Source organism: Petromyzon marinus, chromosome 23 (assembly GCF_048934315.1).
Source record: "Petromyzon marinus isolate PM22_M1 ecotype Great Lakes invasive population chromosome 23, UKy_Petmar_22M1.pri1.0, whole genome shotgun sequence".
Classification (NCBI taxonomy): Eukaryota; Metazoa; Chordata; class Hyperoartia; order Petromyzontiformes; family Petromyzontidae; genus Petromyzon; species Petromyzon marinus.
The window spans coordinates 6,335,613-6,356,378 of record NC_133689.1 but is presented as its reverse complement, the minus strand read 5'-3'; the positions used below and the strand labels follow the sequence as shown (position 1 = coordinate 6,356,378).

The window sequence follows — 20,766 nt, the reverse complement described above, 5'->3', positions numbered from 1 at the left end:
ATATCAACAAAGGTGACATGACAACACCATTTAAGTTTATTCTCTATTTGAAGCACTCGCTGATTGAACTGCGAGTGTTGTGATTGACATTAATTCACTGGAGCACAGCTGAGTGTGCTCAGATGTAGCCCCTCTCCCCTCTTATCCAAGGATCACTGGTATAGAGCCCATTCAACATTGGCAAGTGCCTCTTCCTTTTAGAGGTATATTAAGCCTAAGTACGAGGTGCCTCTGTGGATGTGTAGGCTTTGACTTTAACATAGCTATTTCTGTGACCAGTCACAAGCTAATCCCTCAACTGTTTCAATGCTAAATTCTCCTGTTTGATATGTAAACCCCTTTGTCAAGGTGCCTCACTTCTCTCAACCAGCTTAAAAGACGCTGCGAATCTTAGCAGCGTTCGTTGTAGCTCTGACGTCCCGACAGGTTTGTTCCTTTCACCTGAAGAAGGCCACTTGTGTTGTGGCCGAAACATCGTGAGAATTTTATTGTTTTATTTTATTATTTTATTCTCATTCTCCGTGACTTAACCGAAAGAACCAAAGAAGACGTATTGTTTGAGTTGCATTATAGAGTGGAAGAATTTCGTAACAGGCAGTTAACGGTCATTATCCATGTGGGAGTGTTGAGGGCATGTTGACTGTGTCTTGTGCTCTAGGAATAGTAAACTATTCCGATGCAAACAGCTGGTAGCACTCGAAATGCCAGCAATAGTTATATTGTTGAAATAGGCATTTTTTCCCCTTGTTTTTCTTAGAAAGAAGGTCTGGTACTGCGTATAGCCTGGAAAAACAGAGCTGCTTCCAAGTACCGTTGGAAATAGAGCCACGTGTATATTTCGAGGGATATATGTGTGAGTTGTGAGTGGTGGCGTGCTTCATTTATGCACCTTATTAGCTACTTAGCCTCCCATTTACTTGGATTCCTCTTCTGGCATGCCTGTGGTTTTTGCAGTTGGCATATGTACCAGTTGCAGGTTTCCCTTAGGACCTCTGAAAATGCACACCCGGTTACTGTGTCTCAAGAGCAGTGGTTGGGAGGGGGAGTTGGCTGAACACGGTGCTTGCTTCATGACAACATCTAGTGCCATTCAGACCTTTCATCACTCGTAGCCCTTTGTCAGTCCATTGCTAGATCAGGGCCTTCCCACACTGTTGGTTATGGAGGTTGCCCATGCTTTACACTGGCCAGTGCAGATTGGTGAAGGGCGGGGGGGAGTGCCCAAGAGAGGTTCAGATGCACACCACTGCACTCGCCACCATTGTTAGCCGTGGCCCAGGAATTAGATTGCAGGTCCCCGTGTTCATTCTGCAATTTGCAACCCGCTGCCCACCACAGGGGTATCATTATATGCCGTGGGGTATAATAGAAGTGTTTTATTTCTAACATCTGCTCATATTTCATAATTTACACTCAACGTTGCTTTAACAGTACAGTTAAACAATTTTTGTTTGGAGTTTCAAATTTTCACCACTTTGTGCATATGAAAAATTAAACCTCATTATGTGGAACCACCTGAAGCCAAGTCGTCAATATCCACAACACTGGCTGAAAACCACGTAGGGAACCAGGGCTAACGCCACAATCTTTTGACCGGTCGTGGCGCAGCGGTGTGATGAGCATCGTGCTTGCCGTGTTCACCTACAGGGAGGTGGTGGAGCACATGGTGCAGCACTTCAAACACAAGATATTCGGCGATCGGAAGCCGGTGTTTGATGGAAGGAAGAACCTCTACACGGTCACGCCCTTGCCAATTGGAAGAGACCGGGTAAGCGATTTCCACCCACGCATTGGCATGAGTGCCATTACGCATGTAATGACTAATCATATTCACCCTTCAGAATTCAATGCCACATTCATAAAAATGCAAGAATCAATTACATTTTATGTAAATCTATATTCAGAAGTTGCGTTTGTCTTCCAGAGTCCATGGCATGTAGGATATCGCAACGCACATTAGTAGTCTTTTTATGTTTTTTGTTCCATATTTACATTGTGTAAGTATATATAAATTGCATGCACATGCACCCACGTTGTATACCAAGTAAGAGATGAGTGCATGAAACGATATACATAATGCCATTTATACCTGAAAGCCTTTAATGAGCGTCCTGCATTGGGGAGTTTGGCGGATTTTTTTGAGGAGTGTTTTATATACAATGTTACATAATGATTCTTAATGTTCATTGTTCGAGGCCAGGCTAATACACAGTTAGGATTTTTTCGGGTTTGGTGGTACATTTCAATGCTTGCAGACAGTTTTGAGAAGGAAATCGCCACTAGGAACCACCTTGTTATGCAAATAGAATGTGGTAATGTTTAATTAAGGCTGATTGGTTGAACGAAACTGCATTGCGAAGCATCGCAAATAAGATGTAAATATGAGAATCGGTTCGCTAATCAAATATTTACACCAGATCGTGACATTTCATCAACTAGCCTTGAGGGGTGTGATTGTAGTGGGAGCACTATTGACAGCAATGATACAGGAATAGGTTTTACCCTTTTAACTGGCACAAAAACTGACACCTTTATTCAAGGCATCATGTTTGCAATAACCACAACACAAGCAGTCAAAATGCAAACAAAAAAGACAACTCTGATAATAATATGCATTGTCCTTGAATTTGATTGGTCCACACCCGAGACAGCTTTTCTTAGAGCCTAGTCTCCATTGGTGTTGGACCAGAAGACGCCAAAAGGCGATATACTGATACTGATGGATGATGATGGTCAATGCAGGTGGAGCTGGAGGTAACGTTGCCTGGGGAGGGCAAGGAGCGCGTCTTCAAGGTGACCATCAAATGGATGGCCAACGTGAGCCTGCAGCTGCTGCATGAGGCTCTGAGCGGCCGTCTTGCACAGATCCCATACGAGTCCATCCAGGGCCTGGACGTGGTCATGAGGCATCTTCCTTCCATGCGGTGAGCAATCATGCGAGAGGTGTAGGTTTACTGTGCGACGTTTTGCGAGTAGACCAAGTTACATTGCCTCATTGCAATGCATTTAAAGAAAAAAAATATGGAGCCTTAGTTTTGACATGAATAGCCTATTAACAGGAATGTCAAACCTTTTTTTAAGGATTCACATGGTTTCCCAGTTACGTATTGTAGCAAATAACTTTTACCACTGGGTATCACGCAATGGTAAAATACAGTTTAATACATTAAGTTGATCAATGTGATATTAACCTACTACCATGTGTGAAAAGGAACCCTGGTTCATGTCTAAAATAAGAAGTAAGTTCCTAAATTTTGCAGCATTTTAAATAATTTTGGGCATTGTATTTCGATTTAAAGCTTTCGTGACTGCAGGGATTCATCTTCTTGGTTCTTTCGGTAAAGTCACGTAGAATGGAAATAAAATAATAAAAATTAAACATTGGGCTGTGTATACGATATTATACAATGTAGTTTAGATTGGAAGGTATAACATTGTAATGTATAGTAGTCTAGTTTATAACATTGTTGTAACGCAACACAGGACAGAGCAGCGCATCGTGGCTGTTTCTCCCCCCTCCTCCGTTCCGAGCACAGATGGACTCGTCCATCTGAACAAAGCTCGTCGCTTTCCGTGGTGCTAACGTTGAAAAGAAAAAAACGCCACCTTTTTTTCGACATAGAATTGTAATGTATAACGACTTATTGTTAGTAGCTCAGCTGATTGGAGAGTATATTGAGTTTATTGATAACATTGATGTAGTTTATATTTTAGTTTTTTATCAGTTTACTGTATGATTTTCATTATATAGTGTAGTGTATACCCAGTTACTTTATGTTAATAGTTAAACTTACTGAAGAATATATTGAGTACATTAATTATATTGATGTAGTTTATACTTAGTTCTTTCACATCGGCTTATTGTATGATAGTTGGGTAGTTGCAGTTATTTAGCGTCAATATTCTAAATGCCAATGTTGTTATGTAAACTCTGACTTTAACATAGCTACTTCCATGACCAGCTGCATGCTAATCCCTCACATTAACATCATGCTAATCTCCCAGTTACATGCTAATTTCTGACTTTAACACCCTGCTAATCCAACACTTTAACAGCTATTTCAATGCTAAATTCTTCTGTTGATATGTAAACTCCTTTGTCAAGGCGCTCTGCTCCTCCCACCCAGCTTAAAAGACGCTGCGAAGCTTAGCAGTGTTCATTGAAGCGCTGTCGTCCCGACAGTTCTGTTTCTTCACCTGAAGAAGGTTACTTGTGTTGTGGCCGAAACGTAGTGAGAATTTTATTTTATTATGTTTTATTTTTATTATTTTATTTCCATTCTACGTTACTTTACCGAAAGAACCAAGAAGATTTGGGCATTGTGTTAATATTTTGTGAACAATCTACAATAATGATAATCAGTTTTCTTCATGAAAGATTTTTCAGGAATCGGTGTCCATGGTGAGGGCCTCACTGTTGCAAATCTGAAGGTTACGAATCATTCCGTTGCATATTTTTAAAAGAAAACTATTCATGACTATACTTACATATACGTATGTATGTTGAACTTTTTTCGCACCGTACGAAGCCAACCGTGCTAATATTTCACTTCACACATGAAGTTAAATACAAGGGCAGCGAGAGAGAGAGAGGTGTCGGGGTTTAACGAATGAGCCGTGGAATGAGCGCGTCGTGTGTGACGCGGAGCGTGATGGAGAGCGAGCGAGCGAGCGACTGTCCCCCCCCCCCCCCATTTTCCGCGGTGCAGCATTCCTTGCGACCGAGCGCGACATGTCCATGAACCGCTCGGATGCCTGTGGTCGGCACCGGCAAGGCGAGAGAGGCATCCAAGCAATGGCGCCAAAACCTAATAAAACCACAGCGAGCGTTCATGTCAACATTTACACTTTGACTCTTCTCAGAATGTTGAAGCCATACTTAAAAAAAAAAATCTAACCGTTCGATGCGATGGAGGTTGTGAACAGTAGTGATTAAGTGAAACTTAATGTAGAAGTTTAGTGAATTGAAAGTATTTCATGTAGTTGGTCAGACCAGTGTGAAAAATATTTGTTGTATGCGTATACCTCATCCCCTTTAACCGACTTGTTACCGTTGAATGAGTGAAGTCTCTTTTTTATTACAATCTATTAAATGAGCACAGCAAAATATATAATTTCTTGCCAAATGTAGAACCATCACAAGCCAGCCATGTCTTGGAGCACAGTAAAAATTGTAGCCATTCACTTTACAATGTTTAGTTTGTATTAATGGTAACACACGGTTAATATTTTATTTAAAATGACTGGTATGTCCATTCACTGGCTAAAATTGTAGTGCCCAGTGCTACATGTGCAGTTAATATCCATATATGATCATGTTTGACTTGTATATAGTTTGCATAATTGGCCACACCCTGAACCATACAAGCTGATCAAAATTTCAAATTCAAGCACTTTTCTGCACAGACAAATTTGGCATTTAGCTTTAAACTCAAAAGCAGTATGATCTTGGACATATGTGATAGCCAAAAATAAGACCAAAACAATAACCACAACAATCTTCATTTGAAGATTTCGTGACTGCAGGAATCCATACTCTTTGGTTATTTCGGTAAAGTCACGTTGATAGAAAATTAATATCTCACGACGTTTCGATCGCAGCACAAGCAACCGTCCATCAGTTGAGACAAACACAGCAGGAGAACTGCTGACGCAGTGACTTAACTGCAAGAACCAAAGAGTAATAACCACTACAATTATTTCACAAGCCGAACAATTTCATTACTTAGACGACAATGAAAATGTTAACAGGTTTTTCCATGTTTCGTAATTTATTTATGGCAGAACCAAGTATTCATGATTTTAAAATATATATTTACAACGTCATGATCATCTTTTTTTGTCATGACGTCATTGTCTACTTACTTTGTTTTTCCCTTATGTAACTTATTTATGGATTGGCCCTAACTAAATTAAAGTACTATCGACAGAGACCCTGAATCGTACATTTCCCCGTGTTATCACCACATGGGCTCACTCACAATTGTTGCATTCGCCAGCCTCTAGACTGTCAACCCCCCCCCTCACCCTTAAATGTCCTCTCGGGAATGCCGCTGTGGAACTCTCCCAGAGGTAGTACATCCCCAAGAGAGACCTCGCCCACAGAGGTTGTGCTGAAATACTAAGACTGGATTATCATTGGGGCAGGCAGTTGGGGGAGGACTCTTTGCACGGCAGCTGGGTAGATGGAAGACCAGGCTTGGCATAAAAGCGTGCTTGAGCTGTGGGCCATCCACCAGGTGCCTCTGGGATATTTAGAGCAGGCACAAGGGGAAAGAGAGTAAGGAGGGTCCACTGACAAAGTCATGGCCATGGTTATGATAACGAGAGACGCTGCCTCGGGCACCCAAATTAGAGACGGGGAGCATCTTCAGTGGCTCAAAGAACAGTCCACCACATTACTGACTCAAGTCCAGGAATCCCCTTACTGGTGGCATGCAAGGCTGACTTGGATGACGGTGGTCACATTTATAATACACTCCTGCCCTTGCACACTGGCATCAGCAGAGGCGTCTTGGGAGGGCAGTTCTATCGCTGGTCATAAGTGAAGCTGTATCTTGCCTCCTCCTCAGGTGAGAGCTGTGAGAAGGCTCGCTAGTTGAATTGGTGGAGGTGGCATTGACAGTGGTGTGGAAAAGTGTTTGTATAAATAAACCAACGAATTTCCCACGTGTTACTGTCTCCCTCGCATTCCTTCCGTCTCCCCTATAGAGATTGGATTGATAATATCTTAGCTGTGGTGTTTGCAAGCATCTCCTTGTTGGAGGCAGGAACTGCAAGGGCTATTCCTGGCTAGCCCAGATCCTGTTGGCGAAGGGATAAGGCAGTTCCGGATGGTATCATCCTCTGCACGTAATGGTTTGGTGGGATTCTGGAGTTTGAGGACTGCACTGATCATGGATACACTGAACTCGCATGGTATATTCCACCATGAGGCTGCACTCCAGTTGAGATGCCTCATGGATAATGAGTTTTTTGCGAGGTCTGGTTGGTAATGCATCCAAATAATGTTATTGTTAAACTGGCAAGGGTGGTGTTAACTTAGTGTTTAGATCATGACTGAAAAACTACCTTGTTAATTATACAATCTAACATTTATTATAAAATCCTGACCTTTGACCAAATGTCCTTTTACTCGACTATTCGCCTTTAAAAAATAAAATTTACATTTGCACAAACCAAGACTGCTCACTCGTGTTAAAAGACAGATAATTGCACACACCTATATTTGGATAATTATGGGCAGTCAGTGCTGGAGTGGGGGAGCAGAGAGCTGCGAGCATCTACCCCTACCAGAGCGAACGCAGACCGTTAAAGGTCCCATTACCCCCGTTGTAAGCATGCACCCATCTGTTGTCTTGCAGGTACACGCCCGTGGGCCGCTCATTCTTCACACCTCCGGAGGGCTACAGTCAGCCCCTGGGTGGTGGACGCGAGGTCTGGTTCGGCTTCCATCAATCTGTGCGGCCCTGCATGTGGAAGATGATGCTCAACATCGACGGTGCGTGATTGCTGCCCAGGAGAATATTTTTTTGTCCTACTTTAGCACTTGTCGCTTGGTAAACAGATGCGATTAGCCCCCCGCTCACCCATCTCCATGATTAGCCTTTTGTCTCAATTTATTAGCTTAAGGCATTTGCTGTAATCTCTTTACAACGGCCAGTTTCAGCACTTCCGATTAACATGGTTGGCTGCGTGCGGCGCGAAAGAAGTTTGGTATATGTAAGTTTTCCGCGTGCCTCTCGTACCCGGTGCTTCGAGCGTCTTACGTGTTCTCTGCCATCTGCGGTGCCCGCAGTGTCGGCCACGGCGTTCTACAAGGCACAGCCGGTGATCGAGTTCATGTGCGAGGTGCTGGACCTTCGCACTGTGGAGGAGCAGCCACGGCCGCTCAGCGATTCGCAGCGTGTCAAGTTCACCAAGGAAATTAAAGGTCTCCTGGCGAATAATCCTGAATAACATATTGCCTTGCATGATTTGTGGATCAGAAAGATGGCCACTGACAAATAAAATGGAACAAAACTTTAAAGGTGCATTAAGAAGCTTGTGGGTGGTGCAGCGCTTAATTTACACGGAGATTCAGAAATCGCAGTTACAGGGATGATGGAACGAACACACATCAGACACAATTGACCTTTGAAACATAAGAGGGCTTGGGCAAGACACTGCTGAAAGGACGAGGCTTGTTTTGGAATGGAATGTGAATCAGAAAAAGTGCTCCACTTGAATAATAACCACAGAAAGGGAAGAATAATATCAGACGATGAGCGGGAGTGAGCTAGAATGTGGCACCGCAGGATCATGAAGGGAGCAATGGTGGACGAAGGCCATCGTCCAGCAATGGGGCAGACGATGGCTGATGTTGATGGTGATGTACAGTACATACGTAATTTAAGAAACAAACATGTATGCTGTACATTGTTTCTAAAGCACACAACAACCTTGTGCCATTTGTCTTATAACCAGAGCCTTGTGTAGATATTTGCAACACAAATGAGATAAGCTTATCACTAACCTAACAGGAAACTGGCGAACTGAACGTAAGAGGATATAAACTAAACGGGTGGATTTTAGAGTGTGGCCTCAGAAGAGGTCCTGAGCTTTACTTGCAAGCCTCGCAACGCTTTGTGTGAATGGGTTTTTATCTGTCAACATTGACACTTTTTTTGGGTGGTGTTAGCATTGAGGCTTTAGCTTCTTAAATGTGCATGTCAAACTATATATGCCAAAAATCCCCACTAAAGTGTTAAAAAATTTCTTGAAATTATTGCAGCATTAAATGCATTCCTAGTCTTGGATAGTTTATAATGTCTCCAATGTACATGATGCTTTATAGCAAAACAGATCTTTGTTCTAAGTATAAAAGTACGGTCCCACAAAGGAGAATAACTTATTTTCACACACTGCAGATATTCACAGACAACACGATGGTGAACTTAAATAATCTTATCAAAGAGTTTATTTTCAAGCAGTGTCTCGCCAAAGGCAAATTGCAAAACTTTCATTTTATATATAGAAAAAAAATCTTATCAGAGCCTGGGGGTGACACTTTACAAAGGTTTTGTCTGCCTTTAATGCACAACACTGCCTGAGGTCACTAAGTTAAATTGTTTATTGGCCATGTTTTTAACCCCATATGTATTAAAAGTAACATAGGGTCACATTGGCCAACGTGCGTATATTTACGTATTATTTACTTATGTTTTTATATGTTCCGCATCATTAAGTTAATACTGTGTTCTTAAGAATAGAGACTTTTGAAAAAGCAATGAAAGGTGATTTAACATGATAGCTTGAGAGTTCACGCTTGATACTGAAAAATGTTCCGTCCGTGGGAATTCCCCTTGCCAATGCGTACAAGTCTGCCCTGCTAATTGAGACCACGCATGGCCCAACGGATGCTTTTGAGGACTATCGTAAGTGCATCTGTGCGTGTGCACGCGCGTTCTCATGGCTGCGTGTTTTATTGCAGGGCTTAAAGTGGAGATAACCCACTGTGGGCAGATGAAGAGGAAATACCGCGTGTGCAACGTTACCCGAAGGCCTGCCGCGCAACAGACGTAAGTGATGGAGCCCTCCAGCCCACCACTGCACAATGCCCGAGTTCGGCTCCTGCAGCATGTGGAGCGGTACATTCGTTGTTTTCTGTTTTGTGTTGAATACGTACGTACGTACACTCGCGTGTTGGACTTCTTTCGTACCGTACGTAGCCAACCGTGCTCATCGGAGGTGCTGCGGTGGAAGGACAACACACTAAACACAAGAAGCAGTTCTGAAGGAATAAGTTTTCAATAAAAAAAAAACAGTTTTCTGCTTAGAAAATTTGTTTCAATGCAGGCAAGACGAGTAAAACAAGACCACTAACAAATATGTAAGCATTTAAACATAATATTTGAGTTCATATAAAAAGTCTGGACCTTGAGTGGGGCGTAGTTGGTGTTTGTTATGTTAACACCTTCATTGAATAGTGCAGGTCAATTGCCAAGCTATCATACATTTTAAACCCACGTGTATTTGCGGCTCACGCACGTGTGGGGAAACTATGAGTGGCCTGAGTGACGAAACACGTGCTAAAGTGATTAATGTCATTTTCCAGTGTTATGCCTTTTTCATAAGCACAATATTCAATTCGCAAATTGAAAAGTGTTCTGACATTCTACAATTACTTTTAAGACTAAGGTTAGTGATTAGTGGGCTAGTTTAAGTGTTATGATTGTGGTTTGCTTTTGAAAGGGATGTCAATGCATTGTAAGACTTTCATATTATGCTGTTTTGTTTTCATTAAGTTATGGTGATGAAGTTGTGACAAGGCTGGTGGTGTAATGGCAACCAAAGGATATAAATTGTATTTGAGAAGACAATGACTTGAGAGATGGAGCGATGAAATCGATTGATGTGCAGGCTTGAGATACCGTTTAGCATCACAAGACCACGAAGGATTACGACGACATGGTGGCGCTTTCGTCCCACTCAGTGGATAGACCGTGGCTCACCGTGATGTTGATTTTGTTGCTCTCTTGCCTTCCCCTCTGCAGGTTCCCTCTGCAGCTGGAGAGCGGGCAGACGGTAGAGTGCACAGTAGCACAGTACTTCAGGGACAAGTACAAGCTTCACCTGAAGTACGCGCACCTACCCTGCCTCCAGGTGGGGCAGGAAGAGAAGCACACCTACCTGCCGCTTGAGGTGAGCAAACTGAACACTGGAAGGGGGTCGCGAAAGCCTACGTGTTAAACTGACTGGAGGCGGGTGTTCGCAGGGTAGCTGTGCAGCAAGGAGCAGTGGTTTTTTAAATTCGCTCATCTGCAATAAATGACATGCAGAGGTGGTTGGGAATTCACCTGGCTTATGTCGTGCAGCCATGAGAGATCCGGCTGTCAGCGATTGAGCCGTTCAGTTGCTTTGAGAGTTGTTTAATTGGCGATATGCGAAGTTATATGCTTCCATGGTTTGGGGTTTGTAGTCAGTCATATACAAGAAGGAAGTATGTGATTTTCCACTTGTGCAATATGTATCCTGATTGCTGTTTGGGATGGATCATGATTTGTGCACCTGCCTTTTGTTAAAATGCTAAAATATGACATTTGGAAGGCACTGACCACTTTGTGTGAGTACAGGTGACTTAATGTGAGCTATATTCGAATGTGCATCCGTGCGAATTCTTTGAAAACATGCATTTAAGTGGTCATTAGAGTGGTGGAACACATGTTCGTGAATTGGTCTTTTTTTAATGGGACTTTAGCCGGCCAGCCCACGTGTGCACTTAGCCGTGTCACTTCCACATGAACAGATGTGCTCTGTCACATGCTCAAAAAGCTCCGTGGGTTACCATAAAACCACGTCATTTTAGTTTTACTTTCAAATGTTTGCAGTTTTACCTGAAGAATGCATCTAAATGAATATGCAATTTACTAGGGACGAACAAAATAAATTGACGGCATATGCGCACTTAGCAATTCATTGTGGCTTGCATGTCATTCCAATATGACTTCAGAATTCGAATTGTGATGGGAAATAATACACAGGTAAAGCAGTTGCGATTGTAGTAATGATTAATCTTTTGTATTGTAATTCCATTATTGTTTAAGTTACGTTCTGTTGCGATGCTAATTATTATTGCAGTGAACTAACTCGTTACTCTAGTTAATACATTTTATAAGTGAAACTAGTCAGTAATTGTTAAATTGGACATCTGTAATATTACAGTCCTTCCAATAATTATAATTGAGGAAAAATGTTAAACTGTGGGTTGCCAAAAGTCGCCTTAGTCACACAACGCACCGAATTTAGGATTCTTCATATTTAGTGTTGGTTGCCAAAGGCTTCCAACAGCCAAATTAAATCTGCATATTGCGTATCTGAAGAGTAGCAGGAGAGATGTCCCCAGGCCACCTCACAAGACCGCTTTGTTATTTGGATATATACCCAGCACTGAGGATAAAAATAACAAGATGCCTCTGAATTTTGATTTAAAGCTTTCGTGACTGCAGTGATTCATATTGTTGGTTCTTTCGGTAAAGTCACGTTGAAGGGAAAGAATACAATAATAATAAAAATATATAAAACGATAAAATTGCAACACAAGCAGTCATCATCAGGTGATGACTGCTTGTGTTGCAGTCGAAACGTCGTGAGAATTTTATTGTTTTATATTTATTTTATTGTTTCCCTTCAACGTGACTTTACCGAAAGAACCAAGAATTTAAGATGCCTCTGACTAACAACAGCTGCACCAGTGCCAACTCGGGGCCAGGCTGAGACACTCATTGCACAAATGATGGGGGGAGGGAACTCACCGGTGGCCTTGCTGTATTTGGTACCCTTCAGGTAGCTTTGTCATTCTGCCTTTGATGGTTTCGGTTTTCGGTGTGATCGTCACTCCTATCACAGGTGTTCAGTTGGTAACAGATTAAATTAATGTGCCGAAATGCCTGCCTCTCGTAGGTTTGCAATATTGTGGCTGGACAGCGCTGTATAAAGAAACTTACAGACAACCAGACATCCACAATGATCAAAGCCACAGCACGTTCAGCTCCGGACCGGCAGGAAGAAATCAGTCGTCTGGTAAGAAACTGAGGGCTTGTGTATATCAGCTATTGCTGTCCGTTTTTTTCTTCCGATCGGGACCTCTTTGTGAATGTGCTGTGTGTAGTACCTTGCGGCATTGACTTGCCTAAACGTAAATTTGTCTTTTAATGTTTATCTTTCAGTTCCCCGGAGTAAAAAGAGACTTATCTCAATGGGTTCTCATTTTATTATCTAAAGATGTAAAAATGAACTGAACCACAAAGTTGGAACTTAGGCAATTTAATGTTGATGATAATATTTTATAGTAATAGCATATTTCCAATGCGTTAGATGATGCATTACTTTAGAGTGCCATATTAATTGTTTAACTTTTCTGATTTTATGACATTTTCTGTGCCATCTTGCCAGGACCCCCCCCCCCCCCCTTGGAAATGAGTTGTGAATGTCAAGGTTTTAACCTGGTTAAATAAAACACATTGTAATTGCTAATTCTCCAAGCCAAGTTGTCCTTTCCCACACAAGCAACTCTGTTCCTTCCGTCCACTTTACAATGAGCATCCCCCCTACTTTGTGTCCCCTGTACTCTGGCGGGCGTGACGTCTTGATTTCGCGCGTTTTTTTTTAATTTCGCCGCCTCGCTCAGATGAAGAGCGCGAGCTTCAACTCGGACCCGTACGTGCGCGAGTTTGGCATCATGGTGAAGGACGATATGGCGGACGTGCAGGGCAGAGTGCTGAACCCGCCCATGCTGCAGTACGGCGGCAGGGTGAGTACCAGCTCCGCACACGCCCAGGTAACTAGCTGCCGCCAGCTGCAATCCACCGCACGTCGCCACTTTGCGTTTGTTTGTCATTATTACTGTATTATTTGACATGCGCTTGCCATTGTCTGCCATGGTTTTTGTTGTGCCTTAACTAGCCGTGGGGTGGGTGGATTTTACCGTGGTGGTTTTCACACTTGCCGTGCTAGAAATAATCACACATTGCTTTTTTTTTGTGCCAGCTCGTCCAATGCAGATTTAGAGATTGAATGAGACTGCATTTTCATGCTGCAATAATAATTGAGTGTTTACTTTAATAATTGGTCTTTCCTTTTGCAGCTGCCATCCCATTCAGTTGTATTCCTTGGCTCTACAGGTCGCTGCTATTCATTCTATTGTTCATTTTGTCAGCAGTGAGTTATTCAATTATGTAATTGGCCATAACTACTTTTACTTAATTTTTTCTCTGGCCCTGAAATATAACCTCTTAAATCTTGATTTGAAGCTTTCGTGACTGCAGGAATCCATTCTCATTGGTTCTTTCGGTAAAGTCACGTAGTTAGAAAAATAATAGATCACGACGTTTCGATCGCAACACAAGCAATCGTCATCAGGTGGGACAACCACATCAAGAAAAAACAACCACAGCAGGAAAAAACTACTTCACCAGTTTTTTTCTTGCTGTGGTTGTCCCACCTGATAACGATTGCTTGTGTTGCGATCGAAACGTCATGATGTATTTTTCTACCTACGTGACTTTAGCGAAAGAACCAAAGAGTATATAACCTCTTCAGTCCAAACTAAATTGCACATTTGACCCCCTAGAGGGCACTAGCAGTTTGAAAATCACCGGTTTAACGTATGAATGATGAGTAGAGGTTTTACGTAGAAACAAAATGTCAAGTGTTTTGTGTTGAAGGTAGTTTAACACGTAGTCTTTCGCGACCAATATTATTCATAATAAAGGTTTTTGGGGTTAGATCGCGTTATTTATAAATGTGTCGTAACCCTGCACCACTCGACACGGCCAAACAGTAAACAATGTCACCTTGACAAAAGACAAATAGTTCACTGCCTTAGCCCACCGGTGTGTTGAGTGAATCCACAACATTTACAATTTTTGAGTACGACGTTTCGCTGGCGAATTGCCCGATGATGCTGGATGTAATTACCAGCGAAACGTCGTACTCAAAAATTGTAAATGCTGTGGATTCACTCTTCAACACACCGGTGGGCTAAAGCAGTGAACTATTTGTCTTTTGTCAACGTGACACATTTTTTACTGTTTGGTCGTGTCGGGTGGTGGAGGGTTACGACACATTTATAAATAACGCGAAGGTAATTTGCAGTGGTGGTTTTGGGGTGTATGATTCGTATTCCTAATTTTAAATGGGTAAGAATCTTGACTTGAAGCTTTCGTGACTGCAGGAATTCATATTCTTTGGGTCTTTCGGTAAAGTCACGTAGATAGGTTCAAAGAAAATAACTAAAAATAACAAATAACTATGACGTTTTGATCGCAACACAGGAGTTCATCATCACGAAGAGGGGGTTAGCTACGCTCATTTCAAACCTTTATAAACAGTTTACCTTTAGAAGCTAACTCCCTCTTTCTGATGACGAATGCTTGTGTAGCGATCGAAATGTCGTAATTTTTTGTTTGTTATTTTTTGTTATTTTCTTTGAACCTATCTACGTGACTTTACCGAAAGACCCAAAGAATATGGGTCAGAATCTATTGAGGTATTATCCTCAAAATGGGATACTGTTTATTGACCTGGTAATGTGGGCTTACTGGTGTAAGGCTTAGGATGAAGTCATTGGGGTTCAAGTTGGATTGAAACAGAATATTGAACCTGATGTTTAGAATGATAACACTGTGGGAAGTGCATTAGTGTTGAAATGGCCTTGCATTAAAACAGTTTAATTATGATGTGACGTAAACAAATGCTTTGAGTAATTTTAAATGGTAACGTTTTCTCGTAAATGTCTTGTTTTAGCTTCTTGGTTCTTTCGGTAAAGTCACGTAGAAGGGAAATAATAAAATCATATTTTTTTTACATAATTCTTGCCATTTTCACAAGCGTGCAAATAGCATCCCTTAATTGCCTCCTTAAAATCAGAAAGGACGAGCTAGTTGTGAGCAGTGATTGCAGTCTTTAATCGCGGTTAACATATATAAGCAATGTATAATCGGAGTACTTCCTGCCTCTCGATGTTTAATATGTACGCATGTGAAAATGTTGCTGTCATTCCCCCCTGGTGATATGAAGCAGTGTTTGTCCGTTCCGCTTTGTGAGTGATTCACCGCAGCATGTTGCGCACCTTTCACGTTCTCGCTGTCTCGCGCTGGTCTTGCTTGTTTTAATTACGTTCTGAATGAAACGTGTGATGCTGTTGTCCAGGCCGAGGGGGACGTGACCTTTAATGCCCATGTGCTCTGCGTGCATGCGTTTTTTTTCTTTCCCCCGTGTGCACGTGCCTGAAGACTCGGGCTGTGGCGACGCCCAACCAGGGAGTGTGGGACATGCGGGGGAAGCAGTTCTTCACGGGAATTGAAATTAAAGTGTGGGCAATCGCTTGCTTCGCACCACAGAGGCAGTGTCGGGAGGAAGTCTTGAAGTAAGCAGCAGTTGAACCTCGTGTTGGCCCACTTTAACCTCCAGCATGCCGATTGACCGGCAAATGTTTTTTGGCTTGTTAAATTATTCTTATTACCGTATTCTTCGGATTATAAGACGCACTAAAAAGACACTGTGCAAAGGTGATTCTCGATGTCAAGTTGTACAAATTTGGAAGCGCGCATGTCGTATTATACAACGCACCCCCGACTCTTGCTCTAAAATACAGGCGGGGAAAGTGTCTTATCTGCAGGATATGGTAGTAGGTCCTAAGCAGACTGTGTGACTGATGGTAATGCCAGTAACTAGCTTTAGAATTTTCACCATGATTACAACACATGAATGTTTGTGGATTCCTGTATAGTTACAGTGTTAGCTTGCAATGTCTGGTCTTCACAACAGTCTTCTTGGTATATAACCTTCAGAGCTTTAACAGGGGAACTGGTTTAGGTATTTGCACCAGCAACCTTTCAACTGAAAGGCAAGCAACCTAAATTAAAAACTTAATATAATCCACAGATTTGAAAATGTTGATATCTTGGAGTGCCTAACAGTCCTGGTTTTATACGAACATAAATTGACTTGAAAGTGGACTAAACAAGCTTCACCTTAAACGCTTAGCTGAGGCCCAACTGCCTGTGACCTGCACGTTGAGTTTTTACAGCATTTAATTTATCTTCACGTGCTTTACCGGCAGGAACTTCACGGACCAGTTGAGAAAGATCTCGAAGGACGCTGGCATGCCCATCCAGGGTCAGCCATGCTTCTGCAAGTACGCACAAGGAGCTGAGAATGTGGAGCCCATGTTTCGGCACCTCAAGAATGCCTACATGGGCCTGCAGCTCATTGTGGTCATCCTGCCTGGCAAGACCCCCGTCTACGGTGAGGAACGCTGCTGCTCACGTGTTGCTTGTACAACGTGTGCTTTGTAGTCGTTTATGCCCATGGAGACCGCACTTGCCCGACGTCGCGTGCCGTGTGATGTCATCTTCTGCGAGTTTGAAACGTTCCGTTATTATCGCTAGTTAGACGCCCAAAGACAGACGCAGGTTGGAAAACGTTACAGAAGCGATGCATGCGTGTGGTTTTTCTTGTTACTGTTGGTGCTTTTGACGTAGTGATGGGTACAGAGTTGGCCTTGGGGGTATTGTGACCATTAAGAGTCTATGCTCTTGATAGCCTCCATTGACGGGGTGTCAAGCAAATAGCTCCCAAGACAATATTGAAGAGGAGTACATTCTGCTGTGTTTAAATTGCATGTGCCATGGTTAGCGTCATGCACTTGGAGGAACCAAGCTTCAATCCCCAACCCACGTACGTTTGGCACGTGTGCCTGGCAGTGAGCCTCTCGTCAGTTTGAGTTCATGGGAAAGCCGAGCCAGGCTTGTTAATGGCCTCACAAGTCACTCGTTTCCCCCGACAGTTGCTGACAACTTTAGCCGTGCTGACGAGGCGTTTGTGTGCGTGCGTGTTATGCGTGCAGCGGAGGTGAAGCGGGTCGGCGATACACTGCTGGGGATGGCCACGCAGTGCGTGCAGGTGAAGAACGTCCTCAAGACCTCGCCTCAAACCCTCTCAAACCTTTGCCTCAAGATCAACGTCAAGCTCGGTGGGGTCAACAACATCCTTGTGCCTCACATACGGTACGACACGGCTTGAACAAATCACTACAACTCCACTCAGTAGTGCCTGCTGTTAAGCAATACTTATGCTTCATTAAGATTATTTTAATTAAAAGTTTAACATCTGATGGGTAAGTGGAGTGGCCACGAGCAATACATAAAACTACTGGGTGGTCTCCCTTGGCTGTGCCACTCTTGATAATGGTGATATGAGTTTCAGAGAATAGCGTTGAGCTATGTGAATCATGAGGGTACCTTCCCTCTGACTTTGCATGATTGCATCGGTGGGTGCGTGTATGCAGTCTAATGTACACACTGCTCATGTTTGCATACCTTTTTATGAATGCAAATGAAATGTAATAATATCTGCTGGACATTTGCTTTACCAGAGCTTTGATGTCACCACAGTTCTTGTAACATTTGCTTTCTGGTGTTGCTCAATTTATTTGCAAATGTTATGCTTTGGCCGAGCTACGATGGAATGCGCGTTGATCGATGTGCGTTGGTGTGTGTGTGTTCGTCTGGCAGGCCTGCAGTGTTTCAGCAGCCTGTGATATTCCTGGGTGCCGATGTGACACACCCTCCAGCGGGAGACGGAAAGAAGCCTTCAATAGCAGCGGTTCGTCCCCTCGCCTAATATTTTGTGTTTGCTTGTTCCGTTAACGTTAAGTGGTTCCAGGCCAAGCTTTTACATGTAGTGATTTTAGTGTCGGCATTGGCATTTCCATGTTATGTACATATTTAAAAGGGCGTTGTAGTTTCGTATTGAGTTTCATATTTGAATGTAATAGTTATTTCATATTCTTCTTTATTTACTTTATTGATCTTTTGTTATTTTTTTTAACCAAAAACAATCTTCCTTTTTCCTGTCCTTCTGAAACTTTTTACATCAGGGCTTAAAGCCCAGTATATTCCCTTCTGATTTTTGTTCAATCTTGTGGCTCTTTTCTCTCGAGTCCAGAATACTTAAATATGTTGTACTATCTGTGAATTCCTTATCTTACCCACTTATTGTGTAACCCAGTCTCAGTGTGAAGTATATCTATTGGTGTGGACATTTTCATGTTTGATGGGCAATTGTTCGGAGAGACCATGTGACTCCAAAGGCTTTTAATGGAGTAGGCCTTGAGTGACCTGAAGCCACATTAGACCTCACCATCCATGACTGTTACTTTGTACCTCGTAAAAGTTACTCAATGAATGAAAGCTTTAGTTTATATATGTTGTCTTAAGTTCCTTGTTCTTTGTCCACCCCCAGGTGGTTCACGGTGTGATTTTCAGTCGGATCCCAGTTGTTTTTGTTATCCAGCTCAAAGGTCCATTGGTTATTTCTTGTGAAACCGAGTCCCTACTTGGCTGTATGATGAACATTACTTTTAAAGTGCCGTGCCTGACAGATACATGTTTATTATCCCAAGTATCCCTCGATTTATGAATGTTCGGTTTGCGAAATGTCGCATGAACGCAATTGACAATTTATGGACACTTTTCGATTAGCGAAATCGAGTTTCCGTGTGAGCGAAATTTCACTACGGCACGCGCCATGGGATCAAACAAGAACCACCCGGGAGGCTGCGTCATCCACCCGCGACAGTGTCACAATATCACTCGAGTGCAACAGTAATGCCTCCGCATCACCTTTCTAGTCATTCCAACATGCAGCATATCTCTTGGTGAGCTCCCTGAAAAGGTGCATTTTTTTTTTTAAATTAATTGTTATGTACTCAATTTAATACTTATGCTTTTTTTTGTATTGTGAAAAGTAATCGCGAGGTGTATATTTATAGATTAGGAGTAGAGTTGGAATGACTGTCCAAAACACACCCCTGATTTTTTTGTATTAAATTAATCGGAGAAGCCATTCCCATTTTACCAAATTTCGTCGTACGCTCCTTTTTTTTTTTTTTTAAAAAGAGCTCTACCCGTGCACAAGGGGCTAGCCAGTTCTTTTTTTGAAGAGAGTTATTCAAGGCGTCGGTGTGCGCGGTGTACGCTTGCAGGTGGTGGGTAGCATGGATGCCCACCCGAGCCGCTATTGCGCCACGGTGCGTGTGCAGCAGCACCGGCAGGAGATCATCCACGACCTCTCGTCCATGGTGCGCGAGCTGCTCATCCAGTTCTACAAGTCTACACGCTTCAAGCCCACGCGCATCATCTTCTACCGCGACGGCGTCTCCGAGGGCCAGTTCCAGCAGGTGCCCGCTGCGATTGCGTGTCGCCGCCGTGTGCTTTGCATTGTCCTGTACTCGATAAACCACGAGACCCCACAAAAAACAACCGGCCTGGTTATTGTAGAAGGTTCATGCCTAAGCTGTGCCTTGGCCTGTCTGACATACAGTTTCATGCTTTGCAAAGATAAAAAAAAAAAACAAGTTAAGTGGCTGTTTTTGCTGATTTCTCTTTCAGGGATGTTTTGCATTAAAACTTTCATTTGTATTGCTGCTACATTAAAAAAAAGTATATGAAAATGCCGTTTGGAGAATTTGTGGGGGTGGTGGGGGGGGGGGGGTGATGTGGAGCAAAAAAGTTAACTGATGAGCAAAATGTTTTAACTTATAACAAAAATACAAATGAGTTAATTTAGGTTGTGGGGGCATTTGCCCACGCATGAGCCGTTTCAGCCACCGCACCAGCTGTGTTGGTGGCAGTTGTTGCCACATTGATAAAAATCTAGAGAATTTATTTTTGGGAAGAAACAGGTTTGCTCAAAGTTCAGCAAAGTCCATCCCCATCTCGCAGCTCGGCGAGTTTTACGCAAATCGACCTGAGTAAGGAAGAAAAAAATAGATCGCGAGTCTTTGTGTTTTTCGTGCATCCTCTTGACGTCGGTTGTGTTGCGCGCGTCCCCTTTTTGACGCCCCCAGGTTCTATACCACGAGCTGCTCGCCATCCGCGAGGCGTGCATCAGGCTAGAGAAGGAGTATCGGCCAGGAATCACCTTCATCGTTGTACAGAAACGCCACCACACTCGCCTCTTCTGCGCCGACCGCAATGAGAGGGTTAGTGATGCTTGTAAATCTCCTGCTTGCTCTCTGGGCAAACAAACACTTTATAATCTCATATAGTTTTGGGATTTCGATTTAAAGCTTTCGTGACTGCAAGGATTCATCTTGTTTGGTTCTTTCGGTAAAGTCACGTAGAATGAGAATAAAATCAGATATTAATAAAATAAAATAACACAATAAAATTCTCACGACGTTTCGGCCACAACACAAGTGGCCTTCTTCAGGTGAAAGGA

At 42.8% G+C, this 20,766-nt stretch overlaps 1 protein-coding gene across 5 annotated transcripts in view; it reads left to right on the top strand.

Annotated features, from left to right (window-relative positions):
- LOC116945233 (protein argonaute-2) overlaps positions 1-20,766 on the top strand; it is a 42,718-nt gene that overhangs the window by 8,525 nt on the left and 13,427 nt on the right. For 3 of the 5 annotated variants that reach the window (XM_032959550.2, XM_032959548.2, XM_032959547.2), the window contains exons 3-16: positions 1,648-1,768; positions 2,743-2,924; positions 7,365-7,501; positions 7,799-7,933; positions 9,473-9,560; positions 10,536-10,683; positions 12,442-12,561; positions 13,169-13,318; positions 15,774-15,907; positions 16,604-16,788; positions 17,390-17,549; positions 18,057-18,147; positions 19,529-19,723; positions 20,393-20,527. In XM_032959550.2, the coding sequence (XP_032815441.1) occupies positions 1,648-1,768; positions 2,743-2,924; positions 7,365-7,501; positions 7,799-7,933; positions 9,473-9,560; positions 10,536-10,683; positions 12,442-12,561; positions 13,169-13,318; positions 15,774-15,907; positions 16,604-16,788; positions 17,390-17,549; positions 18,057-18,147; positions 19,529-19,723; positions 20,393-20,527 (1,981 nt within the window). The remainder of the gene's footprint in view (positions 1-1,647; positions 1,769-2,742; positions 2,925-7,364; positions 7,502-7,798; positions 7,934-9,472; positions 9,561-10,535; positions 10,684-12,441; positions 12,562-13,168; positions 13,319-15,773; positions 15,908-16,603; positions 16,789-17,389; positions 17,550-18,056; positions 18,148-19,528; positions 19,724-20,392; positions 20,528-20,766) is intronic. The other 2 variants (XM_032959552.2, XM_032959551.2) reach the window with 1 other exon arrangement.